The sequence below is a fragment of the Elephantulus edwardii genome, unplaced genomic scaffold, assembly GCF_000299155.1.
Source record: "Elephantulus edwardii isolate Elephantulus edwardi_28Jun2011 unplaced genomic scaffold, EleEdw1.0 scaffold00200, whole genome shotgun sequence".
Taxonomy (NCBI): domain Eukaryota; kingdom Metazoa; phylum Chordata; class Mammalia; order Macroscelidea; family Macroscelididae; genus Elephantulus; species Elephantulus edwardii.
This window is the reverse complement of record NW_006399950.1, coordinates 3,853,576-3,879,706: the sequence shown is the minus strand read 5'-3', so window position 1 is coordinate 3,879,706 and position 26,131 is coordinate 3,853,576. Positions and strand designations below refer to the sequence as shown.

General features: G+C 43.5%; 1 protein-coding gene across 1 annotated transcript in view; it reads left to right on the top strand.

The window, feature by feature from the left end:
• Window positions 1-26,131, top strand: part of CNTN4 (contactin 4) — a 515,944-nt gene that overhangs the window by 225,182 nt on the left and 264,631 nt on the right. The window contains exon 4 of the mRNA XM_006897086.1: window positions 23,573-23,668. Coding sequence (XP_006897148.1) covers window positions 23,573-23,668 — 96 coding nt within the window. The remainder of the gene's footprint in view (window positions 1-23,572; window positions 23,669-26,131) is intronic.

Sequence of the window (26,131 nt, the reverse complement as noted above, 5' to 3'; positions counted from 1 at the left end):
TTCGAAGTCACTGTGAGTTGTAATTGCTTCAGTGACACATAATTATTGCCACGTCAGTGTGCTGGATAATTGTGTTACTGTGATGCTGGACTATTTATCAGTGAAAACCATGCAAACCACGCAGAACATTGGCCCCCAAGAATGTGGAAGATGAGCCCCGTCTGTCTGTAAAGCTCTGAACCCACACAGTAGTCCCAGCTGTGGACCCCAGGAACCCCAGCCGTCGTGAAGGGGATGCAGGGCCAGGCAGAGTGTTGTCCTGTTGTTCACAGGGTCACCATGAAGATGGGCGTCTCCTTGATGGCAACTGACAACAATCCCTGAAGTTTTCCTTTATGAACGTGTGGGCTGATGGCCTATCGCCACTTATTAAGACCGTACATGGCTTTCTTTTTAGTTTCACTGAAGAATATTTTATAAGCGTCATCATTTGTGCTTCCACGAATGATCTCCTCGTTTCATTTGCCACATTCCCACAGCTTTGGGGCCACCTCGTTTTCAATCTCTAGTATAGCATTACCTCATTCTTTGCTCTTTAGGAAAACTACCCGAGGAAGAGGTGGCCCCTTTTAGCCTTAATCACTGCTGTTGAACACACGAGAGGGGGAGAGCAGCAAAGCTTTGTGAAGTGGAGGTGTTAGCAAGTCCAAAGGCTCCCGTGATGGTCAGCTTGGAAAATGAATGATGACATTAATGTTAGAGAAAAGTGACCTTGCGCTACTGCCTGCTTCTTGGCTGGTAGGTTATGAATGTGTACTTGTTGTTGAGTACTGTTGAGTCAGAACCAACCATAGCTGCCCCTCCAGCGGGTTTCCAGAGGCATTTAATTGCATGGGAGGAGATTGCCCATCTTTCTCCTATGGAGGGGCTGTTGGATTCAAACCATATACCTTTGTGTTGGCAGTGTAAATCCTTACCACTAAGCAACCGTAGCCCCCTTACAAGTAGGGAAGAATTCCAAATAAATAAAAACACACCGTGCCAGACCGTGTGTAGAACAAAAGAGGATTTAGTTCAGTTCACATCTTCACATCTACCTTGGTTTGCAGGTAAATTTTCCTGTAAAATTGTTTCTTTGAATCATTTGGGACACATAGAGAAAAATGCATGCCATGTTTTATAGATCCTCATCCAGATTAAATGATCAAGAATTGTTTTTGCCTCCACAAACAATCTCTGGTGTCCCAGACTGATGGTGAAAGAGCCCTTTGTCCCCATGTGCTCTGGACACTGCCCACTCCTGGAGAGGCTGGCAGTCAGCTGTCACAGGGGTTCCCTGCGGGACTGACCTGCAGGACAGACCTGCAGCGGTCTCAGGTGTGGAATCATACACACACACACACACACACACACACACACACACACACACTGTGTGTGTTGTATACTCCCAAGATGGAGGTGCCGTAAATTGAAGCTCCCAGGCTCAACTGATGATCAATCACCTTTTTGTTCAAAGAAAAGCATCCAGGACTAGAGTTCTGCCAAACAAGCAAAGGCCTCAAAGCCATTGAGTGACACCCAGCACATGAGGGGGACTTCATATCTGTCACAGGGCAGCGGCTCTGAAGACTTTTCAAGGCCATGGCCTTTTGACATGCTGTGCCAGACCTCTCTTCCACTGGGTTAGAACTGTTTAAAAGGGATATGTTGTTTTGTGCCGTCGAGTCACTTGCAACTCATAGCGACCCTGTGTACAGCAGCCCTAAACGCTGCTCTGTCCTGTGCCAATCACACTGTCTCCGATACACCCATCCCAATTGCCCAGTCACTGAATCAACTCACCTCATAGAGGGCCTTCCTCTCCTGCGCCGTCCCTCCACCCTCCCAGGCAGGATATGATTAGGTATTATTGTCATGTCAGGAGTCCAGAATGAAGGCTGCATAGTGGAGGAGACTTGGAGGGAGAGACTGTATAACAATGAAAGAATTTTTCTTTTACTTTTCCAAGAGAAGAACAAACTGGAGGGGAGGGATGAGCAGGGAGAAAAGTGCAACAATGAATGAATGGAAGTCCAAAATCTCTGTAAATTTTCACTCACATGAATAATAATAATTAAAAAAAATTTTTAAAAAGAACTGATCTTGTAGGCAGTAAAGCCAAACCCACTGCCTTTGAGTCTCCTGACCCAGGGTGGCCTTCCTCAGGTTTCCAAGACTGTCCGTCTCTGCAGAAAGAGACCAAATCTGTCTCCTGCAGAAGATCTGGAGGCTTTAAGAGTCCCAGCACATTACCCGTTGCACTACCAAGGCTCCGCTTTGGGTTCATATCCTTGAATTCAAGTGTTTTGATCCTCGAGGGTTTTGTAGTAACTGTTAACGTGGTGCAATATGATGCAGTGAGAGAGAAGGAGATGATATGCTTTGTTCTGATCCCTGCTCTCCCACGAACAAGCTGGCATTTGAAGCTGCTCCCTGCAGCTTGCGGCCTGCTTCTGTTTCCTCTAGGAGTAGAAATGCATGATTTCTGAGTCCTCTGAAAGCTTGAAATGTCATCAGTTTTTCCCTGTAGTTAATTGTGTGATACCAGTCATTTCATCCTGCTGGCTTGATTATGGACTACTTGTTTTAGTAAGAATGTTCTCTCCCTCTTGGGTATGTTAAATGCTCAAAGGACCTCAACAGAGTCGCTATTTTCAAAGTATCTGAATCATAAACAGATAATCCATAGTAGGCGAGTTAAGTGGTTCAGTTGGAACTGACAGGCTGACATTCTGATCTTACACTTAATTGACGAGCTGGAATAGAGTTTGGCACACCGCGAGGGCTGGGGGCTGAGAGAGACCGGAGTGGTGACAGGCTCTGACCCTTTTCTGATGGCCTTAGGGCAGATGCGGATCCCCTCTCCCCGGGTCTGTCCAGGGACATCCTGGGCTGTCATTGTGTTCTCATTTTGTCTTTTTTTCCCCCCCCTATCTAAAGAGTATAAAGAGGAAACTATAAAATTGGAATTTTGTCAATTCCAGTATCTCCTTTTTTTCCCATAATTAAGAAAACTGATAGGGAGGAAATATGTAAAAACATAGCCTGGTAAACAGGTGACTGGGGGTGGCTTTCCCTCCAAAGCAGTCTTACTTTAGAGTAGTGGGAGTGTGTCTTCTGATGTACAGTATTTCTGTTTTCATAAGATACCTGTGAGGAACCTAAAGACTAATCAGCTTTAGAAAGAATTTGATTGTGGTTAGTCTTTGTTGCACCTGATGGCTTTGTGCTCCTGCAGGAAGCAGAGCAGATTTCTTCCTCTGTGGCATTGTTCTCATCCTCTGTCATTAATGAAAGACGCAGCAGGAGCTCAGAGCAGAATGGCTGTCCTCACTGTCACCCTGTGTTGCCAATGAAGACAGAGGAGGTTAAATTTGTGTTTGTTTGGTTTTTCTTTTAAATTAAATTCCATTTAATCTCAATTAGTTTACGTGCTTGATTTGGAGGAAGGGGGGGAATAACAATTTACACAAATTGACTGACTTCAGCAAGCCGAACTTGACGCCTTCTGCCTTCCTTCACCTTTGAACTTCTGAGTGAAATGGAACCAGGAGCACACCGTGTCTCTTATAATACTGCATCTGAATGTTTTCTAGAAGCCATAGTGTGAAAAGTTGGGAATCTTATCCGTGTGGCTGACATGAATTTGAGGTTTCTTGAAGCCAATCGACTCTTGGCATTCCCTATTCTAAAAATACCTTTTGATTAAATTTGCTTTTCAATATCCCTTTTAATTCCATATTATGATTCTTAATGTGCCCCTATTTCTCTGAGAAAGAAAAATGGAAATGAAAAGCTGGAATCTAAAAATAAAATTCATCCTTAATACACAAGCTAAATATACCTCTAAGTTTTCTCATTGCTACATTAATTCAATGAAATCTAATTTAGGCAAGCACCAGTGTTCTGAATAAAGATGAAGAAGTATTACAAGGGCACATTGTGTCTCAGCTTCTCTCTCCGAGACTTATCAGAAGGAATGTTAATTGCTTAAGTCCTTATATAAGACTGTGTGTTCTTTAAAGTTTTCTGGAAGAGAGATTATGCTAAAAGGGCAATGAATTTCCATTTATTTTATTTTCTGTATTTTTAGTTCCATGCTCTTCTATTCCTGTGTCTGCAAACTGGTCATCTTGATTTATTAACATTCTTTAAGTTTCCAAAATCTAGACACCATTTTCCTGGTCATTTCGCACTCCTGAGGAGTCTGGGTAGCATAATGTGTAATTTATCAGTCTTCTCACCAAAAGGGTGATGGTTTAAATCCACCTGAATGAGAAAGATAGACAATCTGCTCGCAGGAAGACGTCCACCCTTGAAACCAATGAAGGTCGCTATGATTTGGGACCAGCTTAACAGCCGTGAATTTCGTTTCATTTTTATTTTGTTTATTTTAAAGTCTTATTATAACTCCTATTGCTTCTAGGATCATTTCCACACGGGGCAACAACTTCTAATGGGTAGTAAAGAGAATAACTCCATTTATAAAGTGCTCAGTGCTTAAACAATTTTGGGAAAAGGATGAGTTCAATAAAGTTAAACTCACCATAAACTAGTACAGTCTGTTGCCATTGAGGCAGTTTCTATGCCGCCACATGAGTGACTCTGTGGAGTCACGATTTGTAGTTTACAATGGCTGAGTTTGGAAAAAATTCAGTAGATGTCCTGGGCACCGAGCGTCGATGTGAACCTCTAACTTTTCACTTAGTAGCTGACCGCTTTCACCTGTTGGTATCACCAAGGTTCTCCCAACTCACTTGACTGCAATATGTAGAAGAAATTACGAATTTCCAAGAGGCCAATACTGTTTTAGACTTCCTGAACTAAACCACAGAACAATGTTAACATGTGCCTGTTTAGTAAGAATATTCTGTGGAAGCGAAACAGAATTCCATAGTGTTCACTGTGAGCCCTGCCTCCTTCCTACCTTCACACTCAGTGTTTGCACAGATGACTGACTGTCATTTGGTGACAACACTGTATAGCTGGTCTTGTTTGGTTTTAAAGATTGGGATTCACAGTCTTTCGTGTTAGAGGTGAAAGCACAAACCTGGCTGTAGGGGAAGGCCCTTCCTTGTTGACATCCTTGGCATTCTGTGGTTTTAGAGGGTTTCTCACGTGATCACTCCCTCTCTTGCTCTCTCTCCCCCCTCCCTCTCTGCCCCCTCCCTCTCTCTCTCCTCCTCCTCCTTTTTCCTCTTCTTCTCCTCCTCCTCCTCCTCTTCTTCCTCCTCCCCTGCTCTCTCTCTGTCTTTCCTTCTCTCTCCTCTCTCTTCTCTGTCTTTGTGCTCTCTTGTGCGCTCAGGCTCTCTTTCACTTTCTTGCTCCCTCTCTCTCTCCCCTCTCCCGTCTCCCCTCTCTCCTCTCTCTCTCTTTTCTCTGTCTCTCTCTCCTCTCTCTCACTCTCTTGCACTCTCTCCCTGTCTCTCTTCTCTCTTTCCCCTCTCTCTCTCCTCTCTTCCTGTCTTCCCCCCTCTCTCTCACTTTCACAAACACACACATCCATTTTCCATTACTGTGATACCACACAGGTCAATAAGATACCTGAGGTGCTTTTGGGGGCATGTCTCTCACTCAAACCTGGACTCTTGCAAACTCAATGTGCAAATGGCCTGCGACCACTTCTCTAAGAATGGCCAACGAGTTTCCATTTTATTCCCCCAATATGATCCATGTTTTTTCCTCTGTGTGTGTGTGTGTGTGTGTGTGTGTGTGTGTGTGTGTGTTTGAAGTTTACCAAGCAGTTTGGTGTTTCATTCAGCTGTTCATATGTATTTTGATTTCTGATGTTGATTACAGCCCCATTATTCTGTCACTCACTCTTCCATTAGCCTCTGCAGGTCTTCATGCTCCCCCTTATTGCCTCTGAGCTTTAACCCTGAGCACACACTGCCCTTTTGATCTTGTGTAATGGGTTATTGTAAGGAGTGAGTTCCTTTTTGGTGAAGATGCTCATTTTCAGATAGTCCTGAGGCTGCCTGTCTGAAGTCTCCTGCTGGGCCCTCAGCCCAGGGACACCCAGGGCTCCACTGTGCGCACCCACTTCAGGGCCTAGAGAGGGAAGCCCTCTGTGAGTGTGTGATGCCTCTTACCGTTATCCACACTGACTATTTCTCTGACATTTTCTTCATGTCTTTTTCTCCATTTGGTCTTTTTAGGTGGAGACTGAATGCACTTTCAAGTTCTCTTTTTATCCCCCTCTCAGAAAAAACAATTTTCTGTCTTTTTAGAAAATTCATAGAACATTTTATACACATCAGCAAAAGTTCTTGTCAGGAATCCCTGGGCCACCCAAGTGGTTAAGGACTAGGCTTCTAACTGAGAAGTGGAGATTTGAGCCACTCAAAGGGCATTGGATGGAATGCACATAACAGCTAAAGGAGGGCTGGCTGGGTGGGTATGTGTGTGGAGGTGGATGTGGGTACATGTACAGCAGAGGGGTGTGTGTGTGTGTGTGTGTGTTCATTGTCTGGTAAATTTCTACAGCTCTCAAAAAGATGAGGAGCTCTTCAAGATCAAGAGCTTTATCTAAACTTGCCTCTGTATTCTTTTTACGTTACCAGCTGTGTAATAGATAAAGCACTCTGGTTAAATAGAATTGAGTGGAATGGTCACAGATCTTAAGCCAAACGTCATCACTTCTCTGCTCCAGACCCTGAATTGGCTTCTACTTTTACTCAGACTGGGAGCTGTAACGCTCACATCTGTTTCCAACACTGTACATGGTCCCCATCCAGCCCCTCATACCCGCCTTGTCTGCATTCCAACCTTACTCCGTCTCCTCACCATTCTGTCCCTCCTCCCCTCCCCCAGCCAGGGTGGCCTCTTATTGTTCCTTGAACATGCCTGATACCTTTGCCTTTGAGACCTTCTATTCTACCTGAAGTGATCTCCCTTAAATCTCCTCTTTGGTGGGTCACACACCTCCTTCAAGTGTTACTCAAGTATGACTTAATTAGCACTAAATATTATTCAGATATTATTCCATTAGTATGTTATGTATCGATGAGTCAGAATCTTGGAATCAACTCAGAACTGACCCTCCAGAGAGTTTTCAGAGGCTGTGAATCACCACACAGAAGGCAACTGCAGAGCAGCTGGTGGATTTGAGCCACGCTCCTGGGGTAGCAGTGATCCTCCTTACCAGGAGCCACCAGAGCTCCCTCAGTATTAAATATTGTAGGTAGATTGACGCAGTGAATGCAGCAGTGGTTCATGTCTATAGCAATGGTGCAGTTGGCTCACACGAGGACAGGGTTGATCATTGGGTTACTGAGAGTAGTGGTCAACTGGATAGCACGTAACAACAACGATGAAATATCATTTACTTAAGCTCATTTTTAAATCGCAGACCTCCATCCTTCCTCCAAGCTCTCTCTGGCCCTCTTAACTCTGATTTATTTTCGCTTCTTACAGCTGTATTTCCTTCCAGCATACTATGTCGTTTACTTGCTCCTTGTGCTTGTGGGATCCTAGCCTCACGTATCAAAGATGTCTTGGAGAAAGTGCAACCAGAGTGTTCTTTGATGTCAAAGATGATAAAGCTTTGCCTCTCATACTTTGGGCATGTTGCTAGGAGGAGCTATTCATTGGAGAGGGAAAGGATGCTCAGAAGGCAGAGTGGTCTGTGAAGGAGAGGAAGACCCTCACCAGATGAATTAACGGTGACTGCTGCGGTGGGCTCTAGTGTATCAGGAAGTGTGAGGACGGCGCAGACAGGACAGGGTTCAGATCTGTTGTTCGTAGGAATGCTGTGGGTTGTGCTTGAGTTGATAGCACCTAACAACAATAACCACAGTCTCACCTGATCAGAAGAAATTTCCATAAGACAACAGATGTTTCTCCCATTTGCTTGATACTATGCTCCAAGATCCTAGAAAGATGCCCACTCTTAATAACTAAATGTCAAGAGGATGGAGTGAGTGAATGTGATTTTCATCCCATTTTCAAGCCATTTTGCCTAATTGTCACATATGTCCATACAGAGCTTTAAGATAAGATACCTTTTATCAGTGTTCATTGTGGAAAGACCATTCTCTGCTCTTCAGCCCATTCAAGCTGTGAAGGAAGTGAGACATGACATCAATTAAATGTTCCAATTAACACCAGTCAGAAAGAGCAGTATTAATAATATGGTGGAACCAGGTCATTGAATCTCCAAGAATCTTCTGTTTTCTTTCTAGGCACAGGATACGAGTTTCATAAAAGAGATTTTTGTTCTTTGTCACAAATTTTAGGAAGAGTGGGTAAGCTTTTCAAGGAAGGAAAGTAGAGCATAACAATCGGATGGTGGTTTTGTTGTTGATGATAATGTTGTTATGTGCTGTCGAGTCACCTGTGACTCAGAGCAGCCCTGTGGACAGCAGTTCTGCAGCCTGCCCTGTCCTGAGCCAGCGTCACTGATTCCAGCACACCTACCCCTATTTACCCCAGTTACTGTGTCAATCCATCTCATCCAGGGTCTTCCTCCCCTACACTGTCCTTCCACCCTTCCAAGTATGATGGCCTTCTCCAAGGACTGATCCCTCTTGGCCACGTGCCCAAAGTATGTGAGACAGGGCCTCAAAAATCTTTGCCTTCAAGGAGAAACTTGGTTTCACCCTCTCCAAGACAGATGTATTTGTTTTTTTGGAGGTCCATGGTATGTTCAATACTCTTCTCTAGCAACACAACTCAAAGGTATCAATTCTTCTTCTGTCATCCTTAGTCATTGTCCAACTCTCTGACGCATAGCAAGTAATTGTGAAGACCATGGCCTGGATCAAGTGCCCCTTAGTCTCTTGACTAAAATCATTGATTCTCAGCTCTCTGGAGATGTCCCTGAAAGTAGATTTTCACAGTGCAATTCATCTTTTGATTTCCTAGCTGTTGATTCCAAGAGTGGTGGTTATGGAGCTGAGCGAACTGTAATTGTTAACAGCCTCAATCACAGATAAGGGTCTACATTTAAAATACTGTGCTCTGTTCCTGCGTCTATTGTTTCTCCTCTCTGTAACTTCCGTCGCCATGATGGAAATTTCATGGTATGTCCCCAACATTGAGGTAGACTTTGAGGAACTCAAAAAATATTCATCTTAATGGCAATAAGTTTGGGTTTGGGTTTGAAAAATAAGCAGTGTCATTCTTAAGAAACTTGCAGCTTCTCCTGAGAGAAAGTTCTTTGGATTGAAGCCCTTGGTCATTTGCATATTTGATATATGTCCATGAGCAAGTCTTCTAACTTTTCTGAATTGTAATTTTCTTCCTCTGTAGGGTGCAGTTCATATCTAAGATTTCCCATCTAATTCCCTGTTGACATTATGATCAGATGAATTCATACAAGTAAAATGTGTAATTTTAAAACGTATTAAAAATAAGGGAACTTGTTGCCATTTGTCTAATTAGTGTCTCACTGTTGTATGTCCTAAGAAAATGGGATGACTTCTAGAATCATTAATCACTAAATTCTGAGTAAAGTACTAAGTGTTTAACAGTGACGTTTATAAGTATCTACAACGTGTCTTGGACTTTGCAAGATGTTGTACATATATGAGCAGCCCTGCAATTATGGATTAAGTATGCTAGAGTTGGGCACAAAGGATAAAGAAAATAGACAAAATTGATACCTCAAATTTAGTAAAACTACAAAGGCCATCCACAAATTGAAGTTAAAGAAATAATGGAGTTGGTGCAGTTGTGAAAGGTGACTTTTTTTAAACCAACCTGTAAAAACTTACCAACAGCCAGCGATGCCAGAGTCAGCAGAAGGAGGTCTCTGGGGAGAGGAGGAGGTGTGTCGATCTTGTAGAAAGATCCCCTTTGCTTGATACGGGGGGCCCTGTCTGTGCGCACTGCTCACCTGTCGCAGAGACAATGGGAAGAGTGTGCAGGGCAGGAGCAGAGGCTGAGACGTGAGGGGAAGGAGCTCGGTTCTGATGCCCATGGTAAAAACAGGACTTCAGGTTTTAATCCCCGTGATTCAGTCCAGGCTAGCGGGATGCTCATGAATGGTTTGTTTCCAGTGGACGTGTGCTCCCGGAACACCTGTGGGCCACTCTCCCTTTCCTCTGTCCTCCTCTCCAACTCTGAGGCCTTCATTTTTACCTTGTCGAGTTGTTCTTGTGTCTGCATTAGAAGCTCCTCAAAGCCAGCAGCCATGTTTGTGTCACCGTCGTATCCCTGCAGCATCAATCATAAATAAGCAATATTGATGAAGGGACAGGGTGTAAAGCAAAGATGAGGAAGAGAGAGAATGGAGAAAGGATAATAAGATCCTCTGCCCTGAAATTCTCAGACTCTGGAGCAGAAAACCATCCAGTCCATCCAAACCTGACACATAAATTAGCACAATACCCAGTTGGTAATCCCCTTCTTTTACAAACGAGCGTATATTTGGTGCATCTCCTGAGTTACTTTTCTCATTTCTTCAGTTACTTTAGAGGCCCATTTTGTTTTGCTTGGGAGCCGTTTCAAACTCCTAAATGTAAGCTGAAAATACTTATTATTTCTCAGGTGTTAAATGAACTAAGATGACTTCAGTGTGAGTTATAAATAAGAAAGTACAAAATCAGCTCAGAGCTGCTGTGCCAGTTGGCACCATTTGAGCCCCAGTGGGGCGTCTCAGCACAGGCTGGAAGCTGAGTGGGCAAGAAGGGAGAGTGAGTGGTTCTCCTGCTCCTCAAAGCAGAGTAGGAAGGAGAGGTCCTTGTCGTATATTACTTCCCTTTCTTAAAGCTGTCGGTATCCCAGGACCAATGTTTAACATGCTCAGCTCCTAGCTGAAGGGTTGATGGCTCAAGTCCACCCAGGCATGCCCTGGATGAAAGACCTATTGCTCTACTATGGAAATATCAAAAATATCACCCACGGAAGATCTGATGGACCACAGGTCCACGTGGACACACCCGTGGGCTCCACAGGCCAGGGTTCTGTCAGTGGTAAAGGGGTTTTGTTTTGCAAAGTTATGGTAGCAACAGCTTCTCATTTGTTTCTTTATTTTTCAGTAGAGCTTATCCTCGAGACACTGTGTGTGATTTATTTCTTTTGTTTGTAGTCTATTTAATACGTAGTAAGTGGTGTAGTTGCTAAACAAAAGTCTGAACCAGATCCAGCAGGTCAAATCCACCAGTCGAGTGAGGGTGATGAGCTGAGATTTACAGACGTGGAAACCCAGTGGAGAGTTAGAATCGACTCGATGTCAGAGAGAGTGGGCAGAAGCTCATTAAGATTTACGTTTTGTTTTCTCCAGTGATTCGTGCACGGTACCTAGAACACTGGCAGCTATGTAGTGATGCATAGTGTGGATATTATAGATGAAGAAACACTAGTTAGTGGCTCTCATCTCCGGTAGGCTGCATTTAGGAGGCAGAGATGGAGGCGACACAGTCGGCACAAAGTGCAGCTTTATCCCAGCGCAGTGTGTGTTCCGGTTCTGTGTGACCGCGAGAATGGGGAGCAACCCCCACAGAGAGCCTGCAGAGGTGGGAAATAAGCACGCCGCTCGCATGTATATTTGATGATGGTTTTATTTTCAAAACTGTAATTAAATGAGATAAAAATATATGGTTGAAGTTGCCGAAGCAACTTAAATTAAACATAAATAACAGCTGCTCTTCATCTGAAAATTTCATCTCTATACAGAACATTTTGTGTTGTGTTTTTTTTTAATGTCCTTAAAAATTCTTGAACCAGTAAACAGCAAATTCAGCATTAGTATCCGGAGGGAAGTTCTGTAGCCGAAGAAGAAAAAGATGGGGCCCTTTTTGAACGAGTAATTACAAAGTTCTGTCTCTTCTGACAGCTTTGATTTTCCTGAAATGTCTATATGACAAAGTTTGCCCGGCTTCTTAGGAGAAAGGACTCCAAGCATGACCGGCACCCTTCTTTATGAGTCACCAATCCTTATTTTATTAGTTCAGAAATCCAAAGCCAAGTAAGTAGTGAGAGTGTTATATTTGCTTATAAAATAAAAGTTTTCTGCAGAGCAGTGGTTCTCAGGAGATACGAATAAAGTGAGTTGCCCATCATCTTAATAGTCCCAAACAGTGTGACTTGCTCTTAAACTTTTTGGAGATAAGTGTCTGCTTATTTGAAGAGAATTAGGACAAAGTTTAACTTCATGAGCATTTATTAAGTTTCATTTATGAGGAGGAGGTACAAAACTTCCCTTTGTTCCTGCGAGATGGTACCCACTGCCTTTAGTTCCAGGCAAATTCTGTGGCTAGTTCTTTGCCCAATGTCCACTCCTGAGATGTTTACAAAAGAAAATGAATGACATCAAAGAGTGTGCATTGAGATTTATTCCACTTTAAAGCATGGGTTTTTATCACCAATTGTGTAGCTAGTAGATGTTTTGTAGCTCGAGTTTGTTAATGATATGTGATCCATGTTTCCCCATTTAATACATTCAGTAGTAAGTTTCTAAGGTTGGTTTGGTGGTGGTGTTTTTTTCCATTGATTACTTACTTTGTGATGAGCTCTTGATAAATGTCTCTGCAGCAGCCCCTTCATGGAATATTTATTCCGGTACAACTTGAATATATCTGATTTGTCCGGAGGGACTTCCCCCATTGTATGATAGATGACTGAAACAATGAATTACATTTTGCTAATTTTAATTTTCATTGGGAAGAAGAAGAAAGGCTATGCAATAAAAATTAAATGAAGAATCATGTTTCTTACTGTCAAAATTGTAACGATTATAAGTCTATCACTTTTTAAAATTCTCACCCGAGACACAGAACAGATAATTGTCTGATGTGTGACTGGAGGAATGCAGCCACTGATCTTCGGTGACTGGTCCTTGAGATTTGCATCATGTGGTGGGTCTTATCTTCTTGCATTAACTCTGTCCCCCAAACCCCATCTCTGTGTGTGGATGTGTGTGTAGGGAGTAATTTCTCTTGCAAAGCAGTGACTCTGTTGTGTGTATCAGTTGCATTTAAATTTCCCCAAATATCTGAGCTTTCATGTTAAATCTCCTCAGGAATCTGCTCAGCAACAACTAATCCTACCAGGCAGTTCAGAGGTTTTGCCTAGAAAGCCTCAACTCGAATGTCACCTCCTCAGAGAGGTGACATTCTTCCCTGCTATTCTGTGGTAGATGACTACATGTGCAGACAGGACGCTAGGGAGCACGGTGCCACGCGGAGTGGACGGCACACTGGGCCACCGTCCTCCACCAGACCCCGCTGTGTGGAACCGAGGGAGAGCTGTGCTCTGACAATGCTCATGTGTTAGTCTTACATGTGATGGTGTTCAGGGGATCCGGTGGCCTCCCTCACACCCCGATGTAAGGAGTGACTAAGGAGTTACACTTCATTTTGTTGCTGTGTACCATGGAGTCAGAATCCACCCATAGCTGACCCTCCAGTGGGTTTTCAGAGGTGGTTCATTGCACAGTGGAGAGTGCCCATCCTCCTGTGGAACAGATGGTGGCTTTGAACTGCTACAAATCCAAAACTACTTGGTTCGAATCCACCAGCTGCCTTGCAGAGAAATGAGCAGGCTCCTCCCATGCCATGTGTGGCCTCTGGAAACCCAGTGGAGAGTCAGCTGTGAGCCGGGGCTGACTCAGCGGCACACAGCGACAACAGCAGTGCGTGAATGTGTGTACACAAGGCAGCAGCCTAGCAAAATCCGGCAAGACTCCTGTCTCCACTGAGTACAGTAAGTCAGAAACCATGTAAATGGGAAAAATAATTGTAGAAGATGACAGCTGCTGTGGAAGAAATAATAAGGAGGTGAGGTGATGAAGGGTGTCGATCTTGGATGGTGCAAATGGTCTGTGCATGTCTCCTCACCTCAACATGAGTTCAAACTCAGCCAGTGGTGCCCCAGAAGAAAATTCTAGAGCTCTGCTATGAATATTACAACCAAGAACACCCTGTGAAGCGAGTCCACTCTAAAGAATGAATTCTAGAGAATTTGGCCACCAGGTCCGAATTCACAGGACGGCAAGGACACTTTTGGGAGGGTGTGTGGTGCCATTGTCTCCAGACAAGGGCATCTTCTGCTCAATACCCAATGAGACTCTCTATAAGGAGGTGACATTTGAGTTGAATCTTGAAGAATAAGAGTGATGAGTCAGACATACAGAGAGAGAGTAAAAAGTGTTCTTGACAAAAGGGTACAGAGCTTCTCAGACAAGGGTAGCTCTGGGTGTTTGAAGAATGGAGAGAAAAGTGTGGGAACGTCGAGTCAGGGGAGCACAACATGGACGAGGCCAGACGCTGGGGTCCCCAAAAGGCCCACACAGCAAATAGAAGAATGCATATTTTTTTTCTAAATTTACTAGGCCAAATGCTTTTCTGAACTCTTTGTTTCTCTTGGTGTTGTGTAAGTATGAAATCAAAGATAGAGAATGCAGCTGTGCAACCATTAACACTCCTGAGTCAGGATATGTGAAAAGAGATGAGCTCCTGTAGAGAAAAATGCTGGTAATAATAGCTTGTATTTCAGGGCACCTGTCTCCACAGGAGAACAGCATTATTTATGGTGCTGTATCGCACTAATCGCTGTACCCCGTGAGGTAGATAGGTGAGCATTTTTATGGCGCTCCCGGCAAAACGCAAACATTTTAAATTGAGTTGTTCTTTGACTTCTTAAATAGCACAAAGGTCTCGATAAAATAGAGTATGTCAAAGAAATGAGGAAAGTGAAAAGAACTAATATGAGAAATAAAATAGCTATCAGGAAAGTCAGACACTTACTGCTAAAAGGGCAGCAAAGCAACCTTTATTTTCTTGTAAAGTCAAGACAATAATAGCAGAGGGGTGAAACATGTGAGACTTCCAGCGTCAGCCAGCCAGCAAGTAGGGTAGCATGCTTGTTCTTTGTTCCAGTGGGTGATGGCTGCTACCTGTGTGAGCTTCTGCGTCAAGAGGACCTGGCTCTAACCCAGGTTTCCCTTATTCTAGCTCTGCGGTCGTTGTGTGAGCACTGAGTCAAACTGACTCATAGCTGACCCTGCAGTGGGTTTTCAGAGGCACTATCACATCTTTCTCTCACAGAGCTGCCGGTACACGTGAACCATGTGTCTTTGTGTTATCACAGCTCCTTCCCACTAAGCCACAAGGGCTCCCTTCAGGGATCGGAGGTGTTTATTTTTGTTCCTGTAAAATGAGACTTGTAACAGTATTTGCCTCACAGAGTTTTGAAGATTAAATGGGTTATTGTTGTTAAGTGCCATCAAGTTGTAGATGACTCATAGCGACCCTATGAATGGAAGACCTGAACACTTGTATAACTTTCATTGTTTCTCCAAGTTCAGAGGGTTTCTGGAGGCAACCTATTTCAGAAGTGGATGCCACCCATGCTTTCAAGCTGGTTTTAATGAGGGAGCTCCACTAAACACTGCCCACCATGTGGTAACAGTTATCGCATTTAACACATCAGTGTCACAGCTTTCAGCATCACAGCCACCACGAGTTACCTCTGTACAGTGAGAAATAGTGTTCTTTACATGAACTACTTAAAACCTTCATCCTTCCAAAGAAATAATGTTTCTAAAGATTTTTAAAATTTCCCAAAAATTACAAAAGCCTCCTAAACTTACACTATTGTGTTCTTTTCAGTTCTTGTTTCTAGAAATGAGGGGAGATTCAGTGGTGAGATGAAAGAAGAGTGTGGTCTGTTTTGCTAAATACAGAACTGCTGGCTGCTCCTGGGCAAATCGGTCGTTGGCCGCCTTTATACACCTTACTTCACCCTGTTAACCCATCGATCATCCTTGAGACTTCCCCAGTGCTTGATAGACTAGAGTGCTCCTTTATTTTGTTTTTCTTCCTTTTTTAGTTACTCCAAACTCACATTCACATAACCCATTACCACTCTATTTGTTGCATAGAAATAACCTGGTTGGATTATTCCAATCTTAAATGACATGCATTTGTGGTTAAATGAGACCATCCTAAGGTACCGTTGGTACAGTGATTAAAGCACTGGACTCATACGTGAAAGGTCCCCACCAGCGGCTCTGCCAGAGAAAACGCTACCGTGTGCTTCCCTCGAGATTCTCACGGTGCTGTGGCTTCGCGCTCTCAACTCACGAGTTTTGTTCTTTTTTTCTCAGCTCTCATTTTTTGTTCTTTTTTTTCTCAACTCTCATTGCTGTCTAGTCAGAACTGACTTATAGCTGATTCTTTAGATGGTTTTCAGAGACTGTAAATCACATTATTGGAGTTTGACCGCCTTTCTATCATGGAGCAGCTGATGGATTTGAACTTCCTCCCTTTGTATTGGCAGTACAACTCCCTACCCACTGTACCACCTCCCTTGTATTACTGTTAGGTGCCATCAAGTCCACTCCGACTCACAGTGACTCTGCATACAACAGATCAAAACCTTGCCTCATCTGTTAAGATTCTTTCCTTGTAAAAATGGGAGATAGTTCTGTTATGTTCCATAGCATCACCATACAGCCGAAATCAACTACATGATAAAGATTTGTTTTTAAGTTTGTGTGTATATTTGAGATCTCTAAATCATAGTTTCTTCAGCTATAATTAAAGAATGTGGAAAAAATATCCACATTGTTGGTCAGAGACCATTATGCGGGCCAGACCAGCACCTCACAGAGCCCCCTGCTTTGTTCTTTTTTTGTATTGAAATAAGTGCTTAGAATTTTCCCAGCATTGCCCATGACAGCTGCCTCAGAAACAATGAAAGAACAAGAGCAGAAGGCATTCATTCCAATGAAGGAGTCATGTGTAACGGGTGAAAATTAACTTACAGATATTAATAAGGCCTTGGGATTCCTTTGTTACATCTATACAAATCTACAGGAAAAGAGATTTGCATTTCTTTTCAGTGTCATAAACCATCACCAAGTATCCAAAGTCAGGTGGTGGTCTTTACGTTAGCCAGTCAATAAATTGGGGTAATGAATGTTAGGTTGTCAGCAGAACTATAGAATTTAAAAAAAAAAAACACAACTGAAACTCAGTGAACGACAATTTTTTTTCATGTTTTATTTCTATTTAAAAGTTATGTATTTTTAATATATTAAAATTCTGTAAATGAACTAGTATGAAAAATGAGTAAGTTTGAGGAAATATTAAATCAAAATACAAAAAAAGATTTTAATGAAGCTATGCATTTTTATAATTTATAGATATAAACAAATACTTTTCTCCATATTTTACAAAAAAAGTATTGTTGTGCCTTCATATTCAAAAGTAAAACAGGCTCTATCAGACTGTGTCATCCTAGGAACAAGTCATGAAGTTCATCTGGGAAGTATGTGTGTGTGTGTCTTAGATTTAAGTCATATAAGGGAGACAGACGACACACCATACAGGTTCACGCTAGCTTCTACTTTGAGTTGGAAAAAACTAGTAGAAAAAGCTAGTAGAGTGTGAATGCTCTCTCTCTGGAGCACATTGCCTCAGTTATAGTGACATGTCCATCCTGTTACCTGTCCATCTTCTTATCAGGAGGAAGTTCAGCCTTATTATCTTTCATCTACTGACTTTGTGTAGATTTTTCTCTTTAGTTTTTATAAGGACCAACACTCCCTTTTGCTGACTGCTCACTTTGGACCAGGCAGTATGTCAGTTGTTATACATTTATTATCTTATTTGTCAAGAAGCAGTATGAGGTAAGAGTTACTGTCCTGATTTTAGGTGTGAAGAAACTCAAGTTCAAGGATGCTAAGTGTCTCACCCTCATCATGCTGGTATATAATGAAAGTGCCCAGCTAATGCACAGGGCCTTTGAATCAAAGCACATGTGTTCAACCATTATCTGAATTTTCCTCTTGCTCGGGGAAACCTCATCAGCCATGCCAGCCTCTTTAATGGATTCTTCCTTCTTCCTGAATAGAGAGAATGGGAAAATTGTAACGTGGTACAATTATGGAAATTTACACTTATTTTCTGTATGAGTCCCTAGAAATCAGGAAACCATGCAAATGTGTCCACACATTCACACTCAAGAAGCCAAGACCAGAGGCAAGGGGGTTTTCAGCGTGCTGTGCGATAAGGGGTTTTAAAAGTCACAATCCAAATAGACTTTTCTCGTTTTGTAAATGATGCAATCAACATTATGCAAATCATATTCATAATGGATTGCTTGACCACTTTTCATATTGTTATTGATTTCCTTATTGATTGTTTCTTGCACAACTGAAAGAAGCAAAGGGAACCAGTGCTGGCAATTTTTTATTCTGAGTCCACCCTGTAAGAATTAATAGAAACGAGTCTACCCAAGTCAGGGAAAGAGTGAATTAGTACCTTCTCAATCTATGTAAGGAACAGATTATCCAGGAAGTTGATGAGGCAGATGTGGCATCAGGATTGTAGGAAGACTCATCAACAACCTGCATTATGCGGATGACACAACCCTGCTTGCTGAAACTTAAGAGGACCTGAAACGCTTGCTGCATACAGTCAAGGACTGCAGCCTTCAATATGGATTGAAGCTCAAGATCAAGAAAACAAAGATTCTCACCACTAGGCCAGTTGGCAGCTTCATGATAGATGGTGAAGAGATTCAGCTTGTTAAAGCTTCAGTTTGCTTGGCTCCATAATCAACACTCTTGGTACAAGCATCCAGGAAATAAAAAGATGATTTTCATTGGGAAAGCCTGCTGTCAGGGACCTCCCCAGAGTACTAAAGAGCAGCGATGTCGGTCTGGAGACTAAGGTGCACCTGAACCAGCCCATCATCTTCACAATTACTTGCAATGCATCATAAAGCTGGACAATGACTAAGAATGATAGAAGCATAATTGATGCCTTTGATAAGTGGTGCTGGACAGGAGTATTGAATATATCAGGAGAACAAAAAGGTTCATCCTGGAGAGGGTGAAACCAAGCTGCTCCTTGAAGCTCCATCTGACATACTTTGGTCATATTGTAAGGAGGGACCGACCAGTCCTTGGAGAGGGTCGTCATGCTTGGAAGAGTAGGACAGTTCAAGAGAGGAAGAGCCTTGATGCGGTGGATTGACTCAGTGGCGGGTAATAGGGGTAGCTGTATCAGAGAAAATAAGGTTGGCTCAAGATAGAGCAGAGTACATAGAATCTCTGTGAATCACAAGTGACTCAATGGCACATAAAAACATTAGTATTGTACTTTTGTTACAATTATTTGCCATGTTTCTCTGCCTTTTCTCCCCTCTCCTACTCTATCAAATATTTCCAAGGTCATTAAGGGCACCAACATCACCATAAGTGCCTTCTCCCCATGCTCAGGGCCTCTGCACAGCTGGCCACTCACACGTGTCGTGCAGATCTGAATCAGGCAGCCCCTGGCCCTTGGCCATCTTCATGACTGTTGGTTTGCTCAAGTCCATTGTCACCAACACTCTGGATTTTAGTACTGCCTTCCCGTCACCAGGTCTTGTCTCCCAGCGCTTTGCCTCAGACAATGTTCTCCTGTGATCCAGGAGATACTCAGTGGGTGATTCCCAGTCATAGACCTCCAGGCCTTTAAGCCTCGCCTCTCTTAGCGTTAGAGTATCTGATTAAGACTAGGGTGTTGGGTTAGGATTAGGGTGTCAGATTAGGGTTAGCTTAATCTTTGCTGAGACCTGTCTGTCCAGAGTGGACCTTCTGGTGTTTAAAACCATGACGTAACTTCTGGAGCCACACACAAATCACCACGGTGTGAGAGTGGACAATGGGTGAATTTGTACGAGTCTACAGGTTACACACTATACACAGATGGGGAAAGTAGGTATCTGAGGAGCCACAGTACATTGATTTTAATTCCTCAAGGACTATATCCATCGACAGATTTCCCTATTATCTACACAAGGCTAACGTGACCACGTGCCATCTACATCACAGCAGTGCAAAAACCCGGCTGCTTAATGCAGTCGTTTTTATTTCTTCCACATTGTTCAGTGTCAGCCTTGCACATTGGAAATACTCTCCTTGAGTGATCACCCACAAAGAAACCTGATGGAACAGAAGATTTGAAATCGACCAACCAATACAACTTATTGTGCGTGTAGATTTGGACTTCCTTATGTATTCACTGAGGAGCAGAATCTCCAGCCAAAGAGCTTTTTCAGTCTCGCTGTCAGGGAAATGGCTTGAACGTTCTTTTTCACTAACTTTTCAGAGCCGCTGAGGAAGCTGTAGATTCTGGTGCTTTTGAGCAGGACAGACACGAGGTTGTATCCTTGTTCCTCTTGGGACCTAGATCTAGGAAGAAGGACCAGAACCTCTCTGAGCTTCAGTTAATGAGACGAGATTGTATAAGAAAAGTACTTACCACATGATAGGACCTCAAAATAGTTTCAAGTGGAGGTTCTTGTTACCATTTAGTGTGGTGATGGCAGTGGAAGAGAATTATGATGCAGTTTAACTAGTGCATTGTACTTGTTATTACTGATAATTACCTGCTGCAAAGAACTTAAAGAGAAATTGACCCTAAATGAAACAATATGGATGGAAATGTTCCTGGAAAACCTGTCCGCAAATCTGTGAACTTCAAAAATACCCATTCATTCACTTTGATTTAGAAAATTATGCTGCTAGTAATTGGGATCTGGGTGAATAGTTACAGATGAAAAGGCTAATTTGGGATATGCAATCTTTTCCTAATTATGAGAATATATATATATATAGTGCCCTTTGATTAGAATCGGCAGTCATACTCAACAGCGTATGCGCTATTTAGAACCCTTTTAAAAATGGACTCACTAGGGTGTCATTTGCCACTAAATTATAGCATTCATCCGTGGTTGCAAAGCACACTGAACTCCAACTTATTCTAGGGGACAGTGGTTGTCGAGTGATAGAAGTGCTGTCTTGCTCATGGGAGACCTGGGTTCAATTCCCATCCAGGGCACTTCCTTCCTGTCAAGGAGGCTGGAGTGCTGTGTGGTGCTGAACAGGCTTTAGTCGAACCTTCAGACAATGATGGGCTTGGAAGGAAGGCCTGGAAATGTACCACTCAACAATAAGCTTGTCCAGTACCCTTGGACAGGAGTCGGGGACCAGCTCAGTGGCAGGGAACAGAGATCACCCTGTGCTGTGCAGGGCCTCGTGTTTGGTCTGTTGCATTCCACGTCATATTCCACTTGATCATTGCTCATTATCCCCATTTTTAAAACAGAGGATACTCGTTCTCATTTTACTCATGAATAATTGAGACCAATCAGCATGGCTAATTATAGGCAGAGGTGATCCACTCACATATGATTGTGCATGCGGGCTTTCCTATTTGCGATATATTTTTATTAATTACTAAGAAATATTCTTCCCTCCCTCTTCTCATCCATGTTAGCCCTTCAAGATTGATTCTATTCATGTAAAAATATTTTCTTAGCTTTTTCTATCTGTGGTCTTTTTATATAACTTCTTTTGTGACTAACATCACTAAGCATCATTTGTCCCGGTGTGATCCATGTGGCACGGTGTTTGACAAAGCCCTCTTCAATTTTTAGTGATACCGAATGCTCCGTTGTACGGACGTAGCACAGCTTCTGTATCCATCGGTCCACTGGTGGGCACTGAGTCGTTTCCAGCTCTTTGCTGTTGTGAATAATAATGCTATAAACACAGGTGTGAGTACGTCTGTTTTGTGTTGCCGGTTAACTACTCAGTAATCCTTCTAAATATTTTATGATATGCCACATTAATTTTATATAGTCTGACTGCTCAACTCTTTTAGAATTTTAGAATAAATTCTTAAGCTAAAAGGGAAGAAGCTGATGTTCAGGGAGAGTGGTCCAAAAAGTGTCTCTGTTTCTCACCTTAGTGCACATTTCTTAATGTCCTTCTGCTGTCAGAAACTGAGATTCCGTTCCCCACCCGGTAACATCTGAATTTTATTCTCTATCCAGCTGTTAATTTTTTATGTGTCTCTAGAGAAAGAACAGGATTACTGTGCAGAAGTGTAGATGAATCACGTTATGCAGGGTGTAGAGAAGAGCAGCTTCGACTTTTCCAGTATGACTTTTTAGGTGATAGATTAAAATGTTAATTTGACAATGAAATTTTCAACACTATTTCATCGATACCCTTCGTCTGAAGATCTGACCAGACATTTTCTTAAAGAGAAGAATAGTACCTTTTCTAGCACCTCCTGGTGTCCCCTGAGTAAACAGAAGTTTATTGTGTCAGAAGAGCAGTCCAGCCTCGCGCACGGCCTGTGCATCTGCCCTCCACACACCTCTGTGATGCTTGATTATCTTGTTCCTTATAAGGAGTCACGTGTCAGCTCTGCCCACCAAACTCTGACATCCCCCCACAGGGCAAAAGCCATGTCTCAGGATGTTTGCAGCATGCACTTACATCCAGATGGTGCTTAATGGAATGTTTATAAATAATTAAGAAATGAAATATTATGTAGGAGCTTAAAAATTTGCCTTATTCCAGGAGAAGCTGGTACTCAAAGCATGTGTGGGCCACACAGCCTGACCTCTCTCTGACTCCATGGCCGAGTGTGGGCACGTGAGTGTCTCACTGCAGGGAAGCTGTCCACATTCACGTCTGGGAGCCATCCCTCGGACATCCTGTGGCCCTTAACAAAGGGCATCCTGTCTCTGTGCTTCAGTCTGAAAAATGGGAAAATTAGGGATACTTAACTCCTAAATTTATTGACAGATCCAAAGGAAAGAAAGACATATGCTAGGTAATTAGAGATAAGGTTAATACAGTGGCTTGTAAAATGTCGGATGAGTGTCAGAAAACATGAATGTACGTCCAGATAATGATAATTAATTAGGAGACCTTTGTAACTGGTCATGTCACATCTTTAACTCCTGGTTTCTCCGCGTCGACCTGCACTGTCTATTAGACTTTCCTGCAGTGATGGACACACTCTCTGCGTGCACTGGAGAACCCCAGCTAAGCGTGTCCACTAGGCACTTCACATACGGCTGTGTGACGGCCTCTGCTGGCCTCGTGGGTAAGGGGCTGTGCTGCCAACCTGAAGGCAGTTGGTTTGGAGCCGCCATCTGCCCCATGTAAGAAAGAAGGACCATCTCCTCCTGCTCTGTCTACTGCCTCTGAAAGCCCACCAGACGGTCAGCTGTGGGCCGGTTCCAATTCCCTGGCACATAATGACAGCAGTGTGACTAAATAGTGAGGTTTTAAATTAAATATTCATGGTTTTCCAATAGCTCCCTTACCAGACAACACAGACATATGCTCAAGAAAGTAGACTCCAACCCACCCACCCCCACAGAGGGGATCCTGACCCTGTTAGTCTTGCAGGACAGAGACGGTTAGCCCTGCGGGGTGTCCAGGGCTTAGATCTCTGCAGAAGCACATCTTTGTGCCACAGAGCAGCTGATGGAGTCAAACCAGTGACCTTGAAGTTAGCAGCTTTAATTCACTGACTTGTTATTGAGTGCCACCAAGTTAGAACCAACCCATAAGTTGGTGAGTTTTCAGAGCCAGTTAATTGCATGAGATGAGACTGCCCATCCTTCTCCCATGGAGCATCTGGTGGATTCGAACTATGTGCCTTCAGGACTACAATGCAGCTTCTGACAGAGAGAATTCTATTAGAAAGAAACCAGCCTGGGTTCCTCCGGCACAGGTGATGATGTGGTTATCTTTCAGCAGATAGCTGACCCCTTTTTAATAATGCTGTTCTTCCGTAACACCTTAGAACTTTAAAGTTGACGCTTTCCCCCCCCTCTTTCCCAACAGACCTAGAGAACTTTAAAACAAGAACTCGAAGCACCGTGTCCGTCCGTCAGGGCCAGGGAATGGTGCTCCTGTGCGGCCCCCCACCCCACGCTGGAGGTAGGTAAACGAGCCGGTGAGGGCATGCACACCCTTCCCTGACTGTGGTTTTCTTGTTGAATTCTCTCCCTCTTGCCACCAGCTCAGGGGCCAGTGTCATTTGTAGAGATTCCCAGAGCCCCTCTGTGCAGAAGAGAAAACAGTGAATCTCCTCCCTTCAGAAGGGCAGGAAAAAAGATCCCATTGTGCACATGCCCCCCGCCACTGTCTGCTGGACCAGGACAGTGGCAGCCGAATCACTACACACAGAACTGGGTAGCTTCTAACGCGCTATTACTAAATCTGTATTAATTCTTAGAACTTCACTGGGCTAAAAATGGCCCTCAGAATTTCTGTGGGCAGGTGATTAAAAAATAAGCGGGGGAGAGTGATGATGGTCTCGGGGCATTATGTAGGTAACCAGGGCCCCTGAAATGTACAGGAGATGGCGAATTTCCAGGTAAGGGTATTTTACCACAATTTACAAGCAGTAACAAAAAGATGTCCTTGCTTCATTTCATCTCTTGGTTGATCTGAGAAGGAATGAGACTCAGGTACCAAAGTCTCTGAACCACAGGATCACTTTGTGGAAACATTTGATGATTAGACCAGTTAGATATGCATTCACCTGCAAGTAACACAAAACCCCTCCAAGGGTCTGGAGTCCAGTGTTGTCAAAGGTGCGCAGTCTGTCACTGGCAGCAGCCTCCTGAGGTGTCCCCCAGGGCCTGGCCGGCTCTGTCCTCCTCCTCCGAGGCTCTCCGTATGTGGCAGGACCATGCACTGTTCAGTCTGCAGCTAGATGAGAAGTGGGGGCGCACAGGGCAACTGCTTCCAGATCTCCTTTTCAGTTCACCTTTGTGCTTTTGATGGGTGCTTCACCCCAAGAACTGATTGCTCCAAGTGGCAAGAGTGATTGAAAAAAAAAATCAGGTCTTTTTAAAAATGTACATAATGACTGTGGAAGAAATCATAATTGTGTTAATAAGGGAGCCTAGGGAGAGATGAAATATTCTGTAGGCAGGTAACAAGATCCTTTCTGAGGCACGACCTCTGGATAAAGGATGGGAGCGGCCCTGTGACATGGGCTCAGTTCTGCTGTGGTTGTCTGTGTAGGTTTGTGGTGGCGGTATTGTTGTGGTCTGATGTCAGCAAGCCGTCTCTCACCCTGTGAAGACCCCATGCCCTGCACAACCTCCTGCCCCTCCCATGATGCCACACCCACAGTTGCAGGCCTGCCAAGGGCTTTAATAGGCTGTGATAGTTATTAACATGCTAAGGTTTGTGGTGACAGAATTGGAACGTTCTCCTCATAGAAAGTCAGGCCGATGTTTTCATTTTGTGTCTTCTGTTCTTATCATTACGCTCGTTTTTCTGTCTGGTTTCTAAGCATGAGTGAAATAGTCAATTTTATTTTTTTTTCTATAATTATATTTTATTAATTTTCATAAACATGTACAGAGATTTTGGGTTTCCATTCATTCATTGTTGCACTATTCTCTCTACCCTCCTCCCAGTTTGTTCTTGTCCAAATGCCACAGTGCTTGTCAAAGCCAGTTCTGATTAATCTTCTTTGTTAGTGTGTCCTTTGCCATTCCCTATCACTCCTCCCTGAGAGAGACTTCACCCTGAGTCATAAGGAAAAGGGGATGGCGTATTCTCTTAGCTACTTCCTGCTGAAAAGGGACGCTGTGGGTTTCAGGGTGAAGATCTTCTCTCAGAATCTGAAAGTCATTTTTCATCTGTGTCCTGCAGTTTCAAGGTATGGGTTTTCTTTGTCTCTTCTAATAATACCCCAGCTGAACAACAGTCAGCAAAACAGCCAGAGAATTGACCCTGCCAGCAAGATGTCTGTAAAGAAGTTAGGAAAGGCAGGCACTTCTCCAAGTCTGGGTTAAAGGCATGGAAGTTTGAGAGTTCTGGTCCCCGCGTGGGGAGAGCCGTTTACATGCTCAGTGTTAGCTGAAAGGTCCGTGGTTCAGGTGCACCCAGAGGTGCTTTAGAGGAACGCCCTGGTGATCTGCTTCTGAATGCAGCCACCAAACCCTGGACTGTTCCTCTGGAGTTCCCGGGTCACCAGGAGTCAAAACTGAACCCTGGACCGTTCTGCCAGCACGCCTGGGTCAGCAGGAGTCAGAACCTGGCCTGGTTTTCAGAGACAGGGAAGCAAGGGTTGATTCCAGGGAGTTGAGATCTTCAAAATAAGCCTGTCCTCTTAGAATTGCTTTTCCCCCCAGATGCTCTGCCTGGAACTTAGATGTGAGTTCTGATTCAGCAGTCTTTCATTTCCTACCTGATACCGGGCAAGTGTCTTCACGTTCTCTAAGCCTCAGGCTACTTACCTAAAGAAGTGAGTTAAAGAAGCTCTCTCAAGGTCTCTTTACTACCATTCTTTTTTTTTTAATTATTATTAAATTTTATTAGTTTCAATGAACATTCACAGGGATTCTGGGCTTTCACTCCTTCATTGCCGCACCATTCTCT